This window comes from Embiotoca jacksoni, unplaced genomic scaffold, assembly GCF_022577435.1.
Source record: "Embiotoca jacksoni isolate LCO1_2020_lvr unplaced genomic scaffold, fEmbJac1.0.p SCAF_21, whole genome shotgun sequence".
NCBI lineage: Eukaryota > Metazoa > Chordata > Actinopteri > Embiotocidae > Embiotoca > Embiotoca jacksoni.
Genome location: NW_027185352.1, coordinates 5545128 through 5565451, shown reverse-complemented (window position 1 = coordinate 5565451; position 20324 = coordinate 5545128). Strand labels below are relative to the sequence as shown.

At 41.9% G+C, this 20324-nt stretch overlaps 2 protein-coding genes across 3 annotated transcripts in view; one reads left to right on the top strand and one right to left on the bottom strand.

Annotated features, from left to right (window-relative positions):
- Positions 1 to 129: 129 nt before the first annotated feature.
- LOC138202506 (HMG box-containing protein 1-like) lies at positions 130 to 10039 on the top strand. The gene is made up of 13 exons (XM_069156544.1): positions 130 to 161; positions 1263 to 1365; positions 2129 to 2239; positions 2383 to 2593; positions 4066 to 4192; positions 4412 to 4523; positions 4630 to 4739; positions 4978 to 5134; positions 5220 to 5364; positions 5819 to 5937; positions 6169 to 6355; positions 6501 to 6642; positions 6772 to 10039. Exons 2-13 carry the CDS (start codon positions 1275 to 1277, stop codon positions 6787 to 6789), a joined length of 1530 nt encoding a protein of 509 aa, XP_069012645.1. The 5' UTR covers positions 130 to 161; positions 1263 to 1274; the 3' UTR covers positions 6790 to 10039.
- A 141-nt stretch (positions 10040 to 10180) lies between these two features.
- The window catches only part of ptprz1b (protein tyrosine phosphatase receptor type Z1b), a 66980-nt gene continuing 56836 nt past the window's right edge, over positions 10181 to 20324 (bottom strand). For both annotated transcript variants that reach the window (XM_069156541.1, XM_069156542.1), the window contains 14 exons: positions 18824 to 18920; positions 18656 to 18738; positions 18447 to 18581; positions 17829 to 17960; positions 17449 to 17606; positions 17099 to 17234; positions 16501 to 16647; positions 16283 to 16376; positions 15440 to 15513; positions 15207 to 15335; positions 13687 to 13839; positions 13411 to 13553; positions 13150 to 13285; positions 10181 to 12682 (listed from right to left, as the gene is read on the bottom strand). In XM_069156541.1, the coding sequence (XP_069012642.1) occupies positions 12539 to 12682; positions 13150 to 13285; positions 13411 to 13553; positions 13687 to 13839; positions 15207 to 15335; positions 15440 to 15513; positions 16283 to 16376; positions 16501 to 16647; positions 17099 to 17234; positions 17449 to 17606; positions 17829 to 17960; positions 18447 to 18581; positions 18656 to 18738; positions 18824 to 18920 (1761 nt within the window). In that variant the 3' untranslated portion in view covers positions 10181 to 12538. The remainder of the gene's footprint in view (positions 12683 to 13149; positions 13286 to 13410; positions 13554 to 13686; positions 13840 to 15206; positions 15336 to 15439; positions 15514 to 16282; positions 16377 to 16500; positions 16648 to 17098; positions 17235 to 17448; positions 17607 to 17828; positions 17961 to 18446; positions 18582 to 18655; positions 18739 to 18823; positions 18921 to 20324) is intronic.

Here is a 20324-nt window from a genome sequence, read left to right as displayed (position 1 = left end):
ATCATTTATGGGTTTTAAAGCGTTAAATTGAACAAGTGACTTAACAATTTGAATAATTTTTCTTTAAACTTGTCACAGCAATAACAACGTGAAGCTGACAACGATTGTTTTTTGTCGTAAATGCGGTTTCGCAGCTCGCCCCGTAAAGCTTCATTGTCGACGTGAGTTGTTTTGTTGTAATGTCTTTTGCGCAATAGGATGGCTCGTCCTTTTAAATCCACTTTTTCAAAATTTCACACCCCGAATCTCATTAAAGACATTATTTAGTGCGATAAAATACGTGCGACAAAGCCATATGTTTGTTTTTGTTTTTGTTTTTTTGTCGACGTAACAACAGGATTTCAACGGCACTTTGTTTCGTGACACATACCACCGCTCCGTCTGAAGTTACAGAAAACCTACAAACGTTGACATTTGAAACGCGTACTGGTGCTCGTCATTTCGTGTTGAGTGTTTCATTTCGTGGGTTGTTTTGTTGTTGTTGTTTTTTTTACTCGTTTTTAATACTTGCTTTCAACTGTATTATCGCTGCCCTTCTCGGTATTGAATGAATGGGGTTTCTGTGCGCATGCGTGCAGGATCTCAAAGTTTATAAACAAGACGTGGTCACATGACGAGGAAATTATGAAATAGATAAGAGTGAAACAGGTTCTTACGTGTTGGAGACACTAAATAGTGAAAAAGGAGCCGTGAAAACGTGTCTAAACTTAGGTGTGTTGTGAGGTAACAGCAGCCAGCCCAGTGTTGTGTCACCCCCACCATTTATAGCCTATACATTACAGCTCAGGGAAGGATTAGGTTTCTGCGTGGGACTGTAGGTGGATGATCCGTGACGATCAAGGAATGCAGTGAATGCTGATAAAGTGTTCGGCCATATAGACTAAATCAAATATGATATTTTTGACCGAATACCTCGACACAACATATTGCAGCAGGCATATAGATATTGCAACAATATTGTCAGGGTGACTATTTGTGTTTTCACAACATGTTCACATCATGAGGTTTGGATACATAATCATCAGTAATGTGGCTGTAATGAATTGTAAAACAGCCTTTTAATGCAGTAGAAGACAACACTTAGGCCATTATGATGTCCAGAAGACATATCACGATATCAATATAATAAGCAAATGATTAGATTAGTCTTACCACAAGGTTAGATGAGGTTATATAGCTTATTTTTAATTAAGATTGAAAAAAAAAAAAAAAGAAGTGAAATATGTCAGCTATAGTTTATTAATCACCTCTCTGCGTTTTAGTGACTGGACATCATGGTGTGGGAGGTGAAGACTCCTGCTGTGTTGTCAAGCGACCCCAAATATCAGAACGTACAGGAGCCTGAGCATCAAGCTGAACACACAGGTAACCACAGAGCAGTGGACTGCAGTTTTTAACCTGCTTCTATACGGTTGCCTGACATAAACCTGTTACCATGGCACGGCAGTGATTTAGCACTGCACCACAATGAAGCTAGAAGGATTAAAAAGAAAAGTCCAGATACTGATGTATTTAAATCCCCAGCATAAAGCAAGATTTATTGTGAAATATGATTTCAAACTTCAAATTGTGCTCAGTAAATCAATATGTAATACAGATATGGAAAATATGGGAGTTACTCTACTGTCATCTATGAACAGATTTAAAGTTGCTGTGAAATTGAAGCTATCTGTAATTCACCCTGCAGAGTGCAGCCCCATTGATTCATTGGTTAGCTGATTTCTTATCGGCTGATGTTGGCCTATCATAGATACATCGGTATCTGTAAATATAGTGTTTAAAATGCGTTGATATGATGATATGGAAACTTTAAATTTTTTTACATGTATAGTTATTTGTAATTAATACATATTCAGTGAAGTTTACTGTTTCAGGGCACTGATGGGATTTTGGACAATAAAGTTTATCATTAAACTTTAAAGCACCCTGCCTCCATTACAAATCATTGCCGCAAGTGTTTGATAACCACATTTCCATCAATAGATTGAAATCAGATTATTTTTTTTTACCTCCTAATATCGTTATTGGCATCGGCCCCAAAAATTCAAAACATCCTGTAAAGCTCCTGACGAGTCCAACATGCTTCTCACCCAGCGATCTCCTGTTGATACTCTGCTGTCACCTTCAGGAATGATGATGATGGATACAAATGAAGACCAATCACATGATCCGCTCCGCTGTGACGAACACTTCCCCTCCTCACCTGACTTGCCCACCAGCGACAGTTACATGGAATATGGTATGAAAGACATCAGCAGCTCAGCTAATGAAGCGTAACGAGATATAATGCCTGTGGATTTTAGTTTATTTTTTTCTTCAAATAAGACATAAATCTGTGAACCGACCATTTGAGCTGCTGTTTTTTCCTTCTTCTTCTCCCAGACGACCTCCCAGATTTACAGGAGGTTCGAGAAGAGCCAGACTCAAAGGCAGCACCTGTTTACCAGGTGGAGGTGGGCGTGTCGCACCAGGAGCGACATGCACACAAGCAAACACGCGGCCCGCAGCCCCCAGACACACACTGGCTGACACAGCTGGCGCACATCGCCACCAGCCCTCAGAGCCCACTGCTACAGGAGGCTCCTCACAGCAGGTAGGTGGATTAACTCAACATCAGTCTAATGTACTGAATATATCAATAATGTTCATGTTTATAGTTCTAATGTGTCTCTGGATACAATTATATATCTAAAAGAATACAAATAATAACCGCTGCAACCAAAAGTCAGCGTTCTTTCTTATCCACCTTTTATAAATGTAGTTTAGTGTTAAAATATGTGTTTATTTTATATATGTATATATATATGTATATATATGACATATATTTAAAATATATGTAATATTTACAGTAACTCTGAGATCTGTTTCCTTCTCTTTGGCGCCCTCTGTGGTGATAAGCTGTAAATGCAGCTGTGTTTTTGGACTTCTCAGAGATTCAAAGTGTCGTCTGCGTGTCACTTAGTTGGGAGCAAGCCTGTAGCTTCAGCTCCGCCCACCTTCTCTGATGCAGCGACCTCTGTTGGGTGGTGGAAAACGCATGAACTGCGTTGCTTGTGATATTTCCTGGGAATGTCACCACAGACAGTTCAGTTCTTAATACTACAAATGTAAAAGGATTTTATCAGTGGGCCACGGGCTCAATCACCATTGTGTTACCTAATCTGGCGATTAATAGTGACTTTAAAGACATTTACTGAAATGAAAATCTTCCAGATTATTAATTTAAGCATCTTGACAATGAAAATATATCAGATCAGCCTTAAAGTGTAGTTTGGTAACTCGGATTACAAAAAAAACAACAACCCAGAAACAATTCTGAGGAAATTCCCTTTGTGATGGAAGAAACAAAGCTCTCTGAACCACTAAATCATCCATTCATCTATCTATTATCTATTTCGGCTTTGTCCTGAGCAGGGTCACAGGGGGCTGTGGTTTATCCCGGCTTTGTGTGAGGGCAGGATAGAGCCGGGACAGTTCACCAGTCCATTCAGAATTCAGAGTCACCAGTGAAACGAGCGAGCATGTCTTTGGATTGCGGAAGAGAAGCCGGAGCACCTGGAGAAAACCCACGCAGGCACAGAGAGAACATGCAAACTCCACTCAGAGAGGCCTCGGCCGACGGGCAGGTTTAAACCCAGAAGCTTCTTATCGCGAGGTGACTGCACGACTGTGTCGTCAGCACTGAATCACTTTTACATTTTTTTTTTTTTTAATTAAAAATGGTTCCGTTATGAAACACATGATACCGTCAAAAATGGGGACGTCTGCTGGTTGACTCGTGCTACTGCATTTGTTGGATTAAATCTGAGACCATTAGGAACACAGTCAGCAAGAGAGCAAGTGGTCTTACCGCTTTCCTTTTGTTCAGTGCATCAGATCAGGTGAAGTTTCAGGTTCTGTGTTTCAATAATGTGTCCAATTGACTTCTGTTTTGAAACGTTGAAACTGTTGAATCGTCTGCGTCGAGCCCAACAGGACGAACAAACCCCACATTGGGCCTTCTTCCTGTATCAGCTACATGTCAGTGGATTCTCTGACTGTTTACACTTATATTGTCTTTTTCAGCTCCTCTTCAGTCGGCATCCCGACCACCAGCAGTGATCTACATTCCTACGCTCGGCCTCCTCTTCCTCTCCCCAGCAGCACTTTGTCGCCGCCTAGAGGTCATGGCAGGCAGCGTCGGCGCAGCAGGGTAGAGTTAATGTTTTCTTTTTTATGCTTAATCATTGCCTACTCTCATTGATCTGAACATTACATGTAAAAAAAACAACAATCTGTGGTTAAATTTCACCCTTACACCACTGCTTCCGTTTGTAATTGTTACATCTGTGCAGGTGTTTGGATGTCTGGGGCTAACAGTGTGTTTGGTGGGGGTCGTGGCTCATGACGCTTCTTCTTCCTATTTCCACAGACGAGCAGTGAATGTGGCTCTGCAGTATCAACCAGATCCTCTCTGTCTGATGACGAAGACATGGGCTGGAGCTTCTCCTGCCCACCCACCGCCTGGCACTGTTTTCTCAAAGGTAGATACACAAACAGAGTCAATCAAAAGTATTTCAATTCAAAAAAATGTTTAACACGAGTCTTTTTTTCATAAATGTGATAAAGAGCTACTCGTCTCTTTCACAGGAACTCATCTGCGTTTCCACAGTGGCTCGAATGTTAAGTGGCAGGACGTTGAGGATTTGGACTCTGGTGAGGAAGACTCTGCTGCGGAAGAGCAATCCAGATCCCTGAAGGTACATTAAAGAGGCAGCAGGCTGCCCGGCCTTTGAGTTCACCATGTCGTGATTTTGATTTTACATCTCTAGTGTGACATGATTCCTACCGTGTCTTTGCAAATATCACGATATTTGATTTTTATGTCTGCTGTTATAATCAGAGATGAACTGAGAATTAAATTCAAAACATTTGCATTGAAATATAAGGAAGGATCCACCAAAATAAAACACCAGCGCCCTGCGTTCTCTTTTACAGAGTTATGGCTCTGAGGGTCTGCAGCTGGTGGAGCACGCCGAGACTGTGTTATCTGGTCAGGCCGTCTTACAGCTGACCTTTGACCCCAGGGCATTTGGATATACCCCCATGACCGCCCGGTGCCGACTCGATCACCCCTTCTATGTCAAAAACAAAGGTACGAGCGTGACACTTCAAAGTGACAAATCACTGTTATTCCAATGATTTTTTTTTGACACACACTCTGTCCCTCCGTCGGTCAGGGTGGTCGTCATTCTACCCGAGCTTGACTGTGGTGCATTATGGGATACCGTGCTATGAAATGGAAGTAGGAGACGTGTGCCTGCCTCCAGGACACAGAGATGCGAAGCACACGGATGATTCACTGGTCTTTGACACATTCAGAAGGTAAAGGAGCCTCACTGTAAAAAAATAGGTTTGTCATTTTTCAAGTCTGTCTTGAAACAACGGTCCGGTGTCCGTATGAACATCAAAACAGCTTTTTCTTGCTGCAATATTTCCTCCTCTTCCTCCTCTGATCTGAAGACCGGTGAGAAACTGTTTAACGGTCTAACTCCACATCTCAGTGCGACAAAGTTTTCTAGCTTTGCACATGCTTTCAGCGACTCATTTCACACGTATACAATGTACTGAGAAGCAAATCTTGGAATTTGCTTTACAGCATCTTTAATAAAGGTTACCATTAAACTGTAAACTGTGATCCCGCCTCCATTAGGCTACTTTCTAATATCCTAAAATCCAGTATGAGTCGGGCTCTAGTTTCAAACCAGAAGTATCATAAAGCGGTGTGCTGTGTGTGAAGACCTCTTTGTGTGTGTGTGTGTGTGTGTCTGCTCCTCAGTTATGACTTCACTCCTCTGGACTCCTCTGCTGTGTACATGCTGAGCAGCATGGCCAGACGGCGACGAGCCTCCCAGTCCAGCGGGGGAGCCGTTTCTCCAGACAGAGACACATTACAAGGTCCTGCACTTCAAATCTCCGACATTATGTCTACTCATTTGTGTATGTAAAAAGAAACATTTAGAACACGCATCACTCAGTTTTCAAAATACATAAACCCACAGATACACTGAGGCGAGGCTGAGGATGCGCCACATGAAAGAACGAGAAAACACACCAGTCAAACAGAAAGTCTGTGATTAAAAAACAAAAAAACCTCCAGTCTGATGTGAAACTATTTACAACCCGCAGATGCACACAGTCCCGGCACCCATTCCCACTCCACTCAGAAAAAGCCAACCAAAACCCAGCAAGCCAACACACAAGGAGGAAACAGTGCCCCGCCCACAAAGTGCAAGCGGCCAATGAACGCGTTCATGCTGTTTGCCAAGAAGTTCAGAGTGGAGTACACACAGATGTTCCCAGGCAAGGACAACAGGTAGGTGTGGTCCGTCTGCATGTGTGTCATGAAGCTGTGTTGTGTGTGTGTGTGTGTGTGTGTGTGTGTGTGTGTGTGTGTGTGTGTGTGTGTGCGCGTGTGTGTGTGTCTTTCTTTGATGTCCGTGTGCGCTGTGTGTCTGCAGAGCGATCAGCGTCCTCCTCGGTGAGCGGTGGAAGAAGATGAGAAGCGAGGAGCGGCGCGTGTTCACCCTTCAGGCCAAAGCACTCGCCGACGAGCAGAAGAGACTCAACCCAGACTGCTGGAAACGCAAACGCACCAACTCTGTAAGGACACACACACACACACACACACACACACACACACACACACACACACACACACACACACACACACACACACACACACAGGGCTTTGTACTTCCGTCTGATGTCTTCTGCCTCTTTGTTCAACAGGGCTGTCAAGGAAATTAAGGCTGCAGAGAAGAAAATAGGACAACTGACAGAGCCTGTAGGAGTACACACACACACACACACACACACACACACACACACACACACACACACACACACACACACATTTGGGAGTGACAAGGAAAACAGAGCTGTGCTAGTGCTAGTGTGCTAACACTATGCTTCAGTACTATATTCTTGATCGCCCAAATTTGTGAGATTCCCACAAATCTCGTCAGAAGACGTCATCACAAAAGATGTCTCCCCCCTTTTTTCTCTCTTTTCGAAGGTGCTCCATGTGACATGTAAATCATTTCTTAATGGGACTTCTAACAAGGTGTCAAACATTACCATTGAACGCTGCAGAGCACCGCAGTGGCTCTCCGGCCAGAGAACATCATTTTATAAACAACATTACAAAGCAGGTCAGTTTTAGCTACGACTGGAGTTCATCTCCACACGTGATTTTACAGCAATGTGACAATACAAAAAACAACAACAACAACAAGAGAGACTCTGGTTACTCTCAGTTTCTCACCATATGCTTGAAACAGGTGGAAGTTGTGGTGCTGTAGCATTTTAGCCAAAGTGGAGAATGTAGCTATTTTCCCACAATTATATATTATACCATTAAGAATATAAAATATATTTTCTTTCCTGTGTTACTTGTATTTGGACTCAGTGTTTTTGCACAAGACTATATATTTTAACTTTGCTTTCATGTAATTTATCTAGTAGTATTTAGTTTTTAAACAAATGTACAGCATTAATTCTTAACTATAGGTATAGGTTTTTATTCACTGCTACTGGAGAGAGAATAAGGCCTTTCTTAGAGACCACTGTGTCTAATTTAATCTATTTCTTTTATTTTTTTTAGTAAGAAGTGTCCATTAGTGCTCAAGTTTTTCCACATTAAAGGTACCCTGTGGAGTTTTCTTGTAAACCAAACAAAAGTTATTTCACATTCAGTGTTGCCAAGATGTATTGCGTACATTCTCAATTCTAAGAAGTTCATTTATTTCTTCATAAAACATTTGAAAACCCCGTTTTTGAAGGCACATTGCTGCATATTCTGGAACACCTGTTCAGCAGCCGTCGCATCGCCTTTGTGCGCATACATTTTATTTCTGCATATGTGAGAGCATGCATGAGATAAACAGAACTGGGAAAGCTCTACAGGAAACCTTTAAAAGAGTCCCTCGGAATCATGTACTTCACTGAGGCTTGACTTCACTGAGACAGGAAACAGGTGTTGGAATCCCCCTGACTTGAGGAAGTGCAACCAAAGACACGTTGAAATGTTGATTATGATAAAATCACTGTAGCACATTAAAATCATTTACAGAATTAGAGGAGGAACTTTTGAGGATTTACAGTAACTCCCGAGTTGTAAATTCAAATGGATATACATTACCATGGTATACTTTAAATTGCCATTTTAGCTCAGACAACAGAATGAAATAAGGATTAGATTTAGATTTGTTAGCCATAACCTACACTGTTGAAGTACCACTGAGCAAGACATTTTTTTTTTCCTTGACATATTTAGGGAGACAGAAAACATAACCTTAATGCACATAAATGTCTTTATTTTAAAATCTCTGTGCCATAATAATGTTTGTAGCTGTGTTCAAAGTATATTTGTGTTTAATCAAAGACAGATAAGTACAGTACAGAGGAGGGTTGATGAGAGTTCATGTTACTCAGCTTTTTTTTTAAGGCATATATCGAAAAATGGTTCCACTGAACTTCTTTAGTTACCACAGTTAAGCGAGATTTGTTTCCGTTTATTCTGTTCACTGATAAAATCATATAGAAGAAACAACAGTGGTTGTTTGCTGCCAGCCCTTAAAGTTCATCTTCACCAGTGAGTTTCACTCTGTGGGCCTGTTCACACCTGACATTAACATGCACATGTGACTTTAGTGAGCCCTTGTAACCGCTTTATAAACAAATAAACAAGTACTTCAAATGTAAATGTTAAATGTAAACTGAACACTTGAGTTTGGAATTCACAACCAGAACCGCCAGATTGGATCTGAATGTGTCCTCAAGGCACCGTCGACGTATTCGTACGTATAGCTGTCCACCCACGATACACGTTAATACCCGGTGTGAGCCGTGTCTATGTAAAAATTGGGAAAGATTTATGAAACCAGTTCTAGCCACAGGTAGCGTGCACTCTGAGAAAAATGTACATTTTTAGTGACACAAGATGAAATGTCCCCAGGCTGACATGAATACTGCTCAACAGTTACTGTGAACATTTGGTGGAGTTGACTGTCAACACAGTGAGCTTCAGTCATCCATCGACATGATCAGAAATAAGAGGAAAAATAGAAACTATTAAGGTTCTGTGTTGTATTTGAATCAGGATGTTTTAGTTTGTTTCGGTCAGAAAGTTTTTTCATCTGTTTGAATGTGTTTACATGCACCCTGTGAATAATATAAAAATGAGACAATTTGACATATTATGGCCTCAAAATTTTGCTCGTGTTTCAGTTTGAAACAAAGAAGCATTTCATCCATAACGAGCTCAAAACGACCCGTCGAAGAACCACGAGAATTGTCTGATTATACGACGGGGCTGCCGCAAGCCTTCGTGGTCTTATTAGGAAAAGCATGTCAAAGCCGTTACGGACGGATGCTGGCATGAGATGGAATTCATTAAAAAACGTCAGTGTGTGTTTAAATCATTTTCAGAGACAGCGAGCTAATCTAATCACAACACCTGTCGATGGTCTGTTAATTCAGATACCTGAAAATCTCAAATAAATAAACAGCCTTCGTAATGTGATATCACTTAAAAAAACAGAGTGCATGTAAACACACACACTGCCAACATCTCTTGGATTTCAACAGGTAAACAGCGTGGGCACCCTGCGGTGTGAAGTTTTAGAAATGTCACGATGTGATGAGAGTAGGTGGATTTATTAGATTTATTATTCATCCCGAGTGTGAAGGCAGGATGGGAAGAAACTCGAAACAACCGCGGGGTCATATTCTCACTGCATAACGAGGTTTATTCTTAATGCACTATATACACTTTATCTTATGTGACTGCTACAGTATCACGTGTAATGACAAATATTAATATGAGTTTATAGAAATCTATATTTTTTGGTTTTGACTTAATCTTTGGTAACTTCGTGGTTGTGCTTTGGATTATTTGACTTTTTTGTCTTTGCTATCGTGTCATGTGCAGGTCGATCAGGGGAGACAATGCAATACAATGTATTATAGTCTGAATAAAAGCATGAGAAATTCTCAAGGCCTCTGTCTTTACTTGTTTGAGCCACGAACAAAAGGACTAAAAGAATGTTTTTCCCTACCGGCCTACACCTGAGCAGGACCGCTTCCTCTGCTGCCTCTGACAATATGACACCACCGCACTGAAAAAGGAAAACAAGTGAAGGTTTGAAACAAATCTTTAATCGTGTTGCTTTTTACATACCACACCAGTCTATGGCTGGAGATAAAAGGTAGAGACATGAAGCTGCTACTGGAATCATCGAGATAAAAAGAGATAACGTTCCATTAAAACTATAAACATGATCAATATTTCCAGGCTAGAATTATCAAATCCACACAGTTATAGATGTGTAAATGACTAGAAAATCACTTTTTATAGTAAAATAGAAAATATATAGAGGTACAGTATAAACATACAGGAATTTGGCCTTTGAAGTATTCAGGGATATTTACATAGAGTTTTATTGGATTGGATCTGAATCACTGTCGGTTCAGTTACAGTCTCCTCTGTGTTTCATCTCCAAATCAGCTCAAAAGAAACCGAGTCAGACACAGAGTGAAGCTGAAACTCTGTCTGAAAGGGATTCAGAGGTTGACTGATCGTGTCTGACGCAACAGAAACATTTGGACTCCTTCGAAGGTTTAAACAGTCGTAGCGAGTGGCAGAGGGATGCAGAAGGAGCTGCAGGGATTCAGAGTCACGGGTCTCAGCTTAAGTCTGGACCACCGAGGTTTAACCCAACCAAAGAGTTCAGCTGCTTGTCTCTCTTCCCACTCCTTTGTCTCATTTTCTTAACAGTGAATATTTGCCACATTAGAACAGTCTCGACTCTGCTTACGTTAGCAGTAAAATTTTACAATGTCGTCGTTTTATTCCTCTTTCACACGCAAAAAAGAGATGTTGAGCGGAATACCACTTTAAATCCCCGGGCTACATCTTTTGCAAACCATCCGAGCCTGGCGACCTTTTTCAGTCGAGCTCAACAACACGGTGGTCACCTTTAAGAAAATAGATCAAAATAACAGACGGATAGTTTGGCATATTAGTCGTATCAAAACAGGTGTAAAGTACAAGAAGGTGAATTACAGAAGGCACTGGGTACCAGAGACCATGGAGCCAGTGGCAAGGAGACATAACAAATACCAGCAGTCCTTTTATTATCACTACTGAGGCCTCAGAGATTCTGGTTATCAAAAACTGTATCTGAAATAAAGATACGTGGTAGTTTGAGCCCCCAAAACCTGCTGGTTAATGTGTAGCGCTTTCAGTAGTTTGTATTTGATCTGTAGCATTATTTCCCTTTTTAATAATAAAGTCATCTAGTTATTGTATCTTATCTATATTCATCTGTATTTTCAGAAATTTGCCAGTCAAATTTATATCTATATTTTTTTTAAATTCATGAGCGTAATAGAAAAACAATACAAAAAAAACCCAATAAAGGGCCCATGAAAGAAAAAACAAATAAAAGAACAAAATGTTACAGAAGGATTAAAGTAGACTAAAGTGATGAATTTAAGGTCGGTCTGTGTTTGGATCATCTCCAGGAACAGATTTGTAGATTTCATGTTCATTTTGTTGTTAAACTCTTTTCTCTGCTGCTTCAGGCTTCATGCAGACCAGCGACAGATACAGAGTTGGAGAGTTTGTAGATTGTTGTTGGAAAGGCAGTGAAGCTTTTTGGGTATCATGACCTAACTGGAACTAAAGGCTTTAACCATGGTTAATGAATCATCAATTAATACTTTCTAGATCAGTTATCAAGCTGTCAAACGTCCCAATCACTGATTTTCTTTTATCATTTGTATTCAGAAAGATTGCAGTTATAAATTTCTTACTTTGGAAATGTTAGCAAAGTTTTGATCATCCAGACTGCAGTTATTGAAAAAGCGGAGAGCTTTCAAAGCCTGGCGGTCCAAAGTCTTGTCACGACTTTATGCAACATCAGCAGGATTTTCATTAACCGTCACTGAAGCCTTTTGTTCACTCATTGTTAGAAAGTGGAACCTTTTTCAGGATGAGATGATGACCTGCAGCTCACTTCATGTGATGTGAGGGTAAACAGCAGGAATGGTTTCTGTGTCTGCTGCAGCTCTGTCTGCTGAGCATGCAAACACCAACAGATCACATCAGATCTGTGTTTACATCACTCAGATGTGTTTAGTGAGCTCGTGAAACAGATGTAGTCTGTATCGGACAGCTGATGATGGGCTTCACACAAATGTGATTGAAAGGTTAAAGACTGGATCATATTGGTTTATTATGAAGTGAAAAATGATCTGATGAATAATGATTATTGAACATACTGTACATGAGAGCATCAGCATGCCCAGCAGACACAGCAGTGAACTTCATACACAGAGATAGTGGTGTTATTCCCTTATCACAACTAAAGTGAGCTTGAGTGTATTTTCTGTTTATGGGACATTTTTGGGTGTTAAATTTGTGTGTGTGTGTGTGTGTGTGTGTGTGTGTGTGTGTGTGTGTGTGTGTGTGTGTGTGTGTGTGTGTGTGTGTCTACATGAGGGACTCCAGGCTCTCTGCGATGTTGGTCTGACCCAGTGGCACAGATCCGTTGGTCTCTGGACTCTGCAGGGCTCTCTGGTCCTCCTGGCTGCTCACCAGACTCAGCACAGCCCGGTACAGATACTGGTACTGCTCCTGTAAGAGAAAACACAGGGTTCAAGGCTGAAACTATAAAATTTTTCGCGTAAAAAAAAAATGCACCTTACCCACCTCTGTCTAAACTCTATTGATTGATAGGTCCTCCACCTTACACACAAAGCTCTTAATGGGCTTATACAAAGTTACACTGTTAACTCTCTGTGCCTTTAAGAACACTGAGATCATCATCTGCTGGTTTATTGGAGGTTCACAGCAACAGCAACACTTTTTTTATATTTTTAAATTAAACTTCAATGTGTTTTTATGTTCCTTTATATCTGTTTTTATGTGTAACACTAGATGTAACACTTCAAACTGCATTTCTTGTATGAAAGGTGATATAAATTTTTTTTTTATTATAATCATTATTATTATTATTATTATTATTATTATTATTATTATTATTATGGATGCAGAGAAATGAGAGCATTAGGAGTATATTTTGAGGATGTAACAGTACTTACTACGTCATTAAACACGCCAGGCCTCATGAGGTTGGTCATCCGAGCCACCTGGTAGACGTCTACAGCTCCCTCCTCCTCCAGCTGACTGTACAGGGTGGTGAGGGCACAAAACAGCCCTGACGTAGCGCCTCCCAAACTACACACACACACACACACACACACACACACACACACACACACACACACACACACACGGTTTAACCTCACAAAGAAAGAACAAAATGTCAAATGAATGAGGAATCCTGTCTGAATCATACTCACGGGTCGTGAACGATTGTGGGTCCTTGTGTGTGTCTGCTGTGCTCTCTGGCCGTGTTGACGAGATCAAAACTGTTTCTGATGGGACTGTCCGGGTTGGGCCAGCAGGGGGCGCTGAACTGACGGACCTTCAGCACGTAATTGTCCTGGATGGAGTCACAGAAAAAGAAGACTTGAGATGTGTGAGAAAGTACAACTCTCTGAATGATTGTCTTTAAATGTGTGTGTGTGTGTGTGTGTGTGTGTGTGTGTGTGTGTGTGTGTGTGTGTGTGTGTTACCTGTGGAGACGCCACTGTAAAGTCCTGCAACAGCAGTCTCTCGTCATTTGACAGACATACGTGCTCCTCCCCGCAGCACGACACAATGAGACCGTCAAAGCTCATTGGCTGGTCTTTAGTGGGCCAGTAGACACACCGCTCGGCCTCGTCACTCTGAAGAAACAGGAAGACGTCAAAGTGTGTGTGATTAGTGCACAGTCATACAGTTATTACTTTCGACGAGGAGGCCATGTTTTAGTGCAGTTTGTTTGTTTGTGAACAGGATTACGGACAAACGTCCCGCCCGCTCCCATGGCGCTTGGTGTAGCAGGCCCCAAGAAAGAACCTACTATATTTCGGAACAGATCCACTAATAATTTTAGGATATTTGGTCTACTAAATGGCATACAACTTAAGTTCTAGTAGATGGCAGTAAAGTCCAATATTAACAAACATAGGCCATTCTCTAAGCATAATGACTCCATATCACAATCAACATTTACTGGTATACATAACCCTTTATGGTACACATGTACTTGCTCAAATTTAATACAGCCAGCGGTTGCTATGGAGCATCAGAAGTGTACTGGGAAAGAGATTTCACCCTGGACTTCTCCGCTGGGACCAGACTGAACGCAGCAAACTCTTCATGCACACCCTGAATTACAGGCACACAGAGATGGCACGTAAAAACACGATGGATTTTTTGACAGTTCACAGGCTCACTGATACGGCGGCCCACCAGGATTTGTCCTGGTAGGATTGACAGCCAGTCCACCACTGTGGAGCACTCGGGTCCATTGGTTTTATTGGTCCATTGGTATATCCAGACATAGTTTTGTAGTTACGGTTGCAGATTTGCATTCATAGAATAGTAAACGATTGGCCTTGATGGAGGTCTGAGGTCTCTGAAGGAACTTCTAGTACAATATAGCGTGTGTGTTATATCCAAGCAACAGAACTCCGTGACATCACCCACTGGTTTGTGAACTGTTATTTTTAAGCCTCCAATTGAGATTTTGCCTGCCACCATCTTACTGTTTTAGAAACTGAGGTGGCCATATTCGGACAGTTTGGGGAGGAGCGACCAGTGGATCTGACTCAATCGGATTGGGAACCCGAGGACTTTATACCCCTCCCACCTACAGTGGAAACCTGACTGCACCACAGACCTGTCAATCAGACAAGCATGACCCCAAACATACTGCTTTTTGAGGCCTGATATCTAAATAATGATGTGATTAATTTCAGATGGACCGCCAGAAAACTAATAAGAAGGAGGAACTTTAGTGAATGAGACAACAAAAAATGTATTGACTTTATATTTCAAGAGAAGTTGAATGGGAGTTTATGGAGCCAGAACCTTTTTGGAGCCAACCTCTAGTGGCACTCTAGTGTGTGTGTGTGCGTGTGTGTGTGCGTGTGTGTGTGCGTGTGTGTGTGCGTGTGTGTGTGTGCGTGTGTGTGTGTGTGTGTGTGTGTGTGTGTGTGTGTGTGTGCGTGCGTGTGCGTGTGCGTGTGTGTGTGTGTGCGTGTTATACCTGGCAGTGTGTGTCTGGCAGACGAACAACCGTGTGTGCGTTGTGTTCCCAGATCATTCTCCAGAAATCTGCCACCGTGCTGCTCAGAGGAGTCTGGCTCACTATGAACTCCTTGGTGTAGTGACGTCCCTGTGAAAACACAAGCAGCATCAAACTACCAGCAACTGTTTTTTTCATGTATTAAAACCAGCAGAACTGCTCTTTAAAAATGGTACCATTTTTTGCCGTCTTACCGTCACGTAGGACGCATTGATGTAGCCTGTGGAGTTACTTTCTGAAGCAGTCAGAGACACTCGGGATCTCTCAACTACACAAAACACAGAGACAGGCAATTTAAAACCTGGAAATAATTCGAGTCTCATTCAGATTTCCACCACTGACTTCACTGGATGAAATAAAGAGGCTGTCAAAGCCTGCCCTGCATCAGGTTATAACTGTAGTTCAAACTGAAGCTTTTTGTTTTCACAATCTTGAACCTACACAAAATATAAATTCAAACTCAACCTAGTGCCACAGTGCACAAATAAATATACAGCTCATTTATAGGTGCTGTTTTAATTAACACAAACAGTCCCAAAATGAAATGATCTAAAAGGGAAATTAAAGTGTCGCACAGTGTCATGTTAAACCAAACATCAACCTGTGTGATTGCAATGAATAATATCAGTTGGCATTAATCATATGAGAGCGTCAGCTTTTAAGTTAACATGGATGACATGTTAACGGTGGTTGACAACAACGATGGTTGGTAGAAGTGCTCAAAGACTTTATTGTAAACAACCACAATTTCATGGTAGAATATTACTTGACCCCAAGATTACTGTGTAGAAATTTGATTAAAAGTGAACTTAGTTTGGGGACACTGTATGTACAGTGATCAGGTGTAATAATGGAGTAAACTTTGAAAAAGAGCCCCTCCTCAAGACAGAGCTGAGGTAATAAAGAAGCAGGGACCATCTTAAGGTCCTCATCATGTCAGCTGATCATGTGCTTTTTAGCTGGCACAGATTCATACATTCATCAAATAACCACAAATAAATGACCATGTGTTGTTGGTAGATTCCAGCCCTGCTCACCAGGCATCAGCGCTCTGGCTCTGTTCCTCTCAGCGTTGCCATCTTTCAGGGCAGTGCTGTAGTCTGCGTGCTTGGCCTGACGCTGACTAATTAACTGAAACACAATAAAAAAAAAAAGAGTCAGTTACATTCAAAGCGTGAAAAAGTCTTTAAATGTCTGAAATCACAAATTATATTTAAGTTTATACAAGGTGGTGGAAAAAGGCAAAGTGCTACACCTTGAATTGTTTGTCCATGCGTGTCCTGCCTGTTGCACCAGGGGTCAGGAGGTCAGACACGTAGGTGTGCAGGAGGTCAGAGGTCACCGAGGTGTCCCGGCTCAGGACGGCCTCCACCAGAGTTTCATGGATGAACACATACTGCTCCTAGAAGAGAGGGAGACAATTGGTTCTCAGAAAGGATTGACTTGCAATGTGTGTGTGTGTGTGTGTGTGTGTGTGTGTGTGTGTGTGTGTGTGTGTGTGTACTAGTTTTTAGGACATTTTGACTAAGTGAGGACATTCTGGCTGATTCTTCTGACATCATCAAAATGCTGTTTGACGGTTAAGACTCGGTTTTAGGATTCAGGTTAGAATTACATTTAGGTCACTAAATGTGTCAATGAGTGTCCTCACAAAGTGCAAACATGTGTTTCCATTACTTCAGAGTGCATTACATCCACCTACATTCATTTCCTGGAGAGTCAACCTAAACCTCACCACTACTTGTTAACCAAACTTAAACTTAGCACTTAAATGTAACCCTCTTCATTATGCGGGCTTTTGGTCCCCAAAAGGGAGGCGGATCCCCACGATGTGCTATGAATTCTCTGCTTACCTCCGTCTGAACCAGGAAGTTCCTCTGAGTCCGGACGTGTTTCAGGAAGCCGAGAACATTCACCATCCCCTGGTCGTGGATCTGCTGCAGCATGCTGTCTATCACGATGTAGGTTCCTGTCCTTCCTACACCGGCACTGTGAAAGGCACGTAGCACATGTTTGCACTGCATTCATTATAAGGTTATATTCAGTATGTTTTTTGTTTTTTAAGTATTCTATGCACACAAACTCTCAGAGTGTTGTGCGGCGACACACTGCAGCGCACGAGGAGCAAATCCAGTTTTTTAGCCAGTACCTCAGACAAACACACACACACACACACACACACACACACAAGCACACTCTGCACCTGCAGTGTACCAACACAGGTCCCATCTCCTGTGTCCGGGCCCGAGACGATGCTCTGATGAAGGACAGGACAGGCAGAGTGTATTCTGGGACGCCCATGTCCGGCCACTGGGTGTAGTGGTAATGCTGGACTGTGTGTTCAACTCTCCTTTGAGACACCTGAAGAACCAAAGAGGGTGTGTTTTGTTTTTTTTGTGCTTTTTTTTTTTTAATTCAACCTAAAACTCCCTTTGGACTGTTATTGCAGTCAGTGTAGCTTGTAAATGTGCTGAACGTGTGTTTAACAGCGAAAAGAAGTGTGTGTGTGTGTGTGTGTGTGTGTGTATGTGTGTGTGTGTGTGTGTGTGTGTGTGTGTGTGTGTGTGTGTGTGTGTGAAGTACCTTATTTGTGGTGTCCCTGACAGTGAAGGTCCGCTGTGTGTAGTAAGCGAGGGTCTTGATGTTTTTTAGGGTCACCTGGTAGGAACCGTATTCCTCCTGGCTGTCGTCCGGCCAGTACTGGTCACATTTTGTCTGCAGAAAGATTTTTAAAAAAAGATGATGCTGTGTAGATTCTGAGGATGTTAAATATTTTTAGATCACCAGCCAAAAATATCCAAAAGGAATCCTGACAAAACCCAAATGTACCAGAGCAGCTTCTGACATTTTTATTTTCTGTTTAAACTGCAGTGAAACAGAGTGAAATATCTTGTGCAATCTGGCCCTGGAATGATGTAACTAATGAACATGTTCGAAACTGAATCATTAGGAAAAATCAAAAAGGAAAAGAACCTGCCTGATTTTTGTATCTAAATTTCTTCACGTTTAAGTGATATAGATACAAACAACTGCACTGTCACTAAAATCTTATAAATAATCTCAATTCTGTGCAGCAACAAAATTAAAGTTAAGATTCAAGCTTGCCTCCAACATGTGATCCTGAAAAGAAAAATGTGTTCTCTAATGGCCAGGTATGTGTGTGTATCAGATCAGATGGTGGGTTCTGCTGTCGGCTCCTACCCGTCCTTTCTCTTTCAGGTTGGTGATCATGACAATAACTCCGATGTTCTGCTGCCAGATCATCCTCCAGAAGTCCTCCCTGCCGGCTCTCAGAGGGCCCTGGGCTGCGATGTATGCCCTCGTTCGCTCATAACCCTGCAAACGGAAACATCTGTTCGCTCACAACAGCCTGAATATAACGTGTGAATCCACAGTAGGAACGTACTTACGTCCACAAAGTTGGCATTGATGTAGTCGCCGCATTTCCCGTCTCTGTCCAAACTGTTCGAGAGCTTCACTCTGCTGTGGTCGTCTGAGAAGAAAAGGGTCGTTAGCTACATGTCAGCTGGCTTTAATATTTAAATGTTGAACAGTGAGCACGTTAAATAACGACATACAGGCCAGTATGTTGATGTATCGGTTCTTGCTTTTGTTGTCGGGGTGATTGGAGCTCTCGGCCGTGATGCCCATGTCCACTGTGCACGCCTGCACCTCCTGAAACACAACAGACAACGCACATAAAAATAAAGTCAGATCACCACAATGAGCCACAACACTGAGCATCAATGAGGCCTGTTTTTATGGACAGATTTTGCCTTCTCTTGTTATGCTGCATTCTGCTATATATTATTCAAATTTAACAGCCAAGAGTGAAGACAAAACAACAAGAAATAAGCACTTATAAATGATGTCGTCACTAAAATTAAGAAGAGATGTATGTAGAAGAAAAACACGAAGGCTTTGAGATAAGAAGAGATAAAAGTACACACAAGGATGGATCAATAAGCTCCGAGACTGCCGCTGTTGCGTGAGCAGAGCAGGAGGAAGGTATAAACCAAAGAAGTGAGTGTTACAAATTCTGTCGCTTGAATTATCATCAGTTCCTGCGTTACGCACATTTTAGTGAGCAGTGGTCCAAGTGTGTCTGTATCTGTAAATTGAGAAGAGAGCTCACATCACTTTTTGTGTAAAACTTTGGAAATCAGCAACGGAGACCCTTAAAATGCTTCAGGAAGCCGACGGCAACGAAGCACGGGCGAAGCGTTTTGAGTGACATTCGCGTTTCTGAGCGGCGAAACGTTACTGTCCAAAACTGAAAAAGGCGCATCAGGTCAGGACCAACCAGGTGGGTTTTCTTTGACATGCACAGGGTCGTGCACCGTGACTTCATCGGCCGGGGTCAGACCGTCAACACCATGTTCTACTATGACGTTCTGATGGCACCTGCGTTCTCGAATATGTTAACACGACCCCTCACAGCGCATTTCTCATCTACAACAACACAATCGTCCCTCCAACTCCTGCTCGCTGGATTAGACTGCTGCTTCTTTCTGTTGCCCAATAATTTGCCAGTAACTTTGACGTGCGCTCACTGCTCAAGTTCAGATCGCTGATGCTCCCGGACCACCGCTCACAAAAACGTTTTCTCACTCAGGAACTGATGATGATCCAGCAACAGAATTTTTTTTATACCGTCCTCCTGCTCTGTGCACCCTGCACTCGCAACAGCAGCAGTCTGAGAAATTATTGATCCACCCTCGTGAAAGGACTTTGTTAGTCCCTTGTTTATACATTATACTGAAGGAAAAGTCACAATTCTGGACCTGCTGTGTGCAAGTGACTGATGTGACCCCATATTTAAGCCTTATATTGGAATAAAGCTGTGGAAAGGAAAGCTGACTGTAATTTGTGAGTCCCAATACATTTTCTTCACAATTAAAACATGATTGTGCAACAATAGATTTAAAAAAAGAGAATTAATACAAGTGCAACTGTATGACGGTAAAAATATGTAAACTGCCACTTAAAAGGCACCATCACAGGGACGTTATTTTGTCAACAACGTATGAAACAAAGACAGGGTCTGCTTTAGAACAAATGCAATCTGTGTGAGTTGTA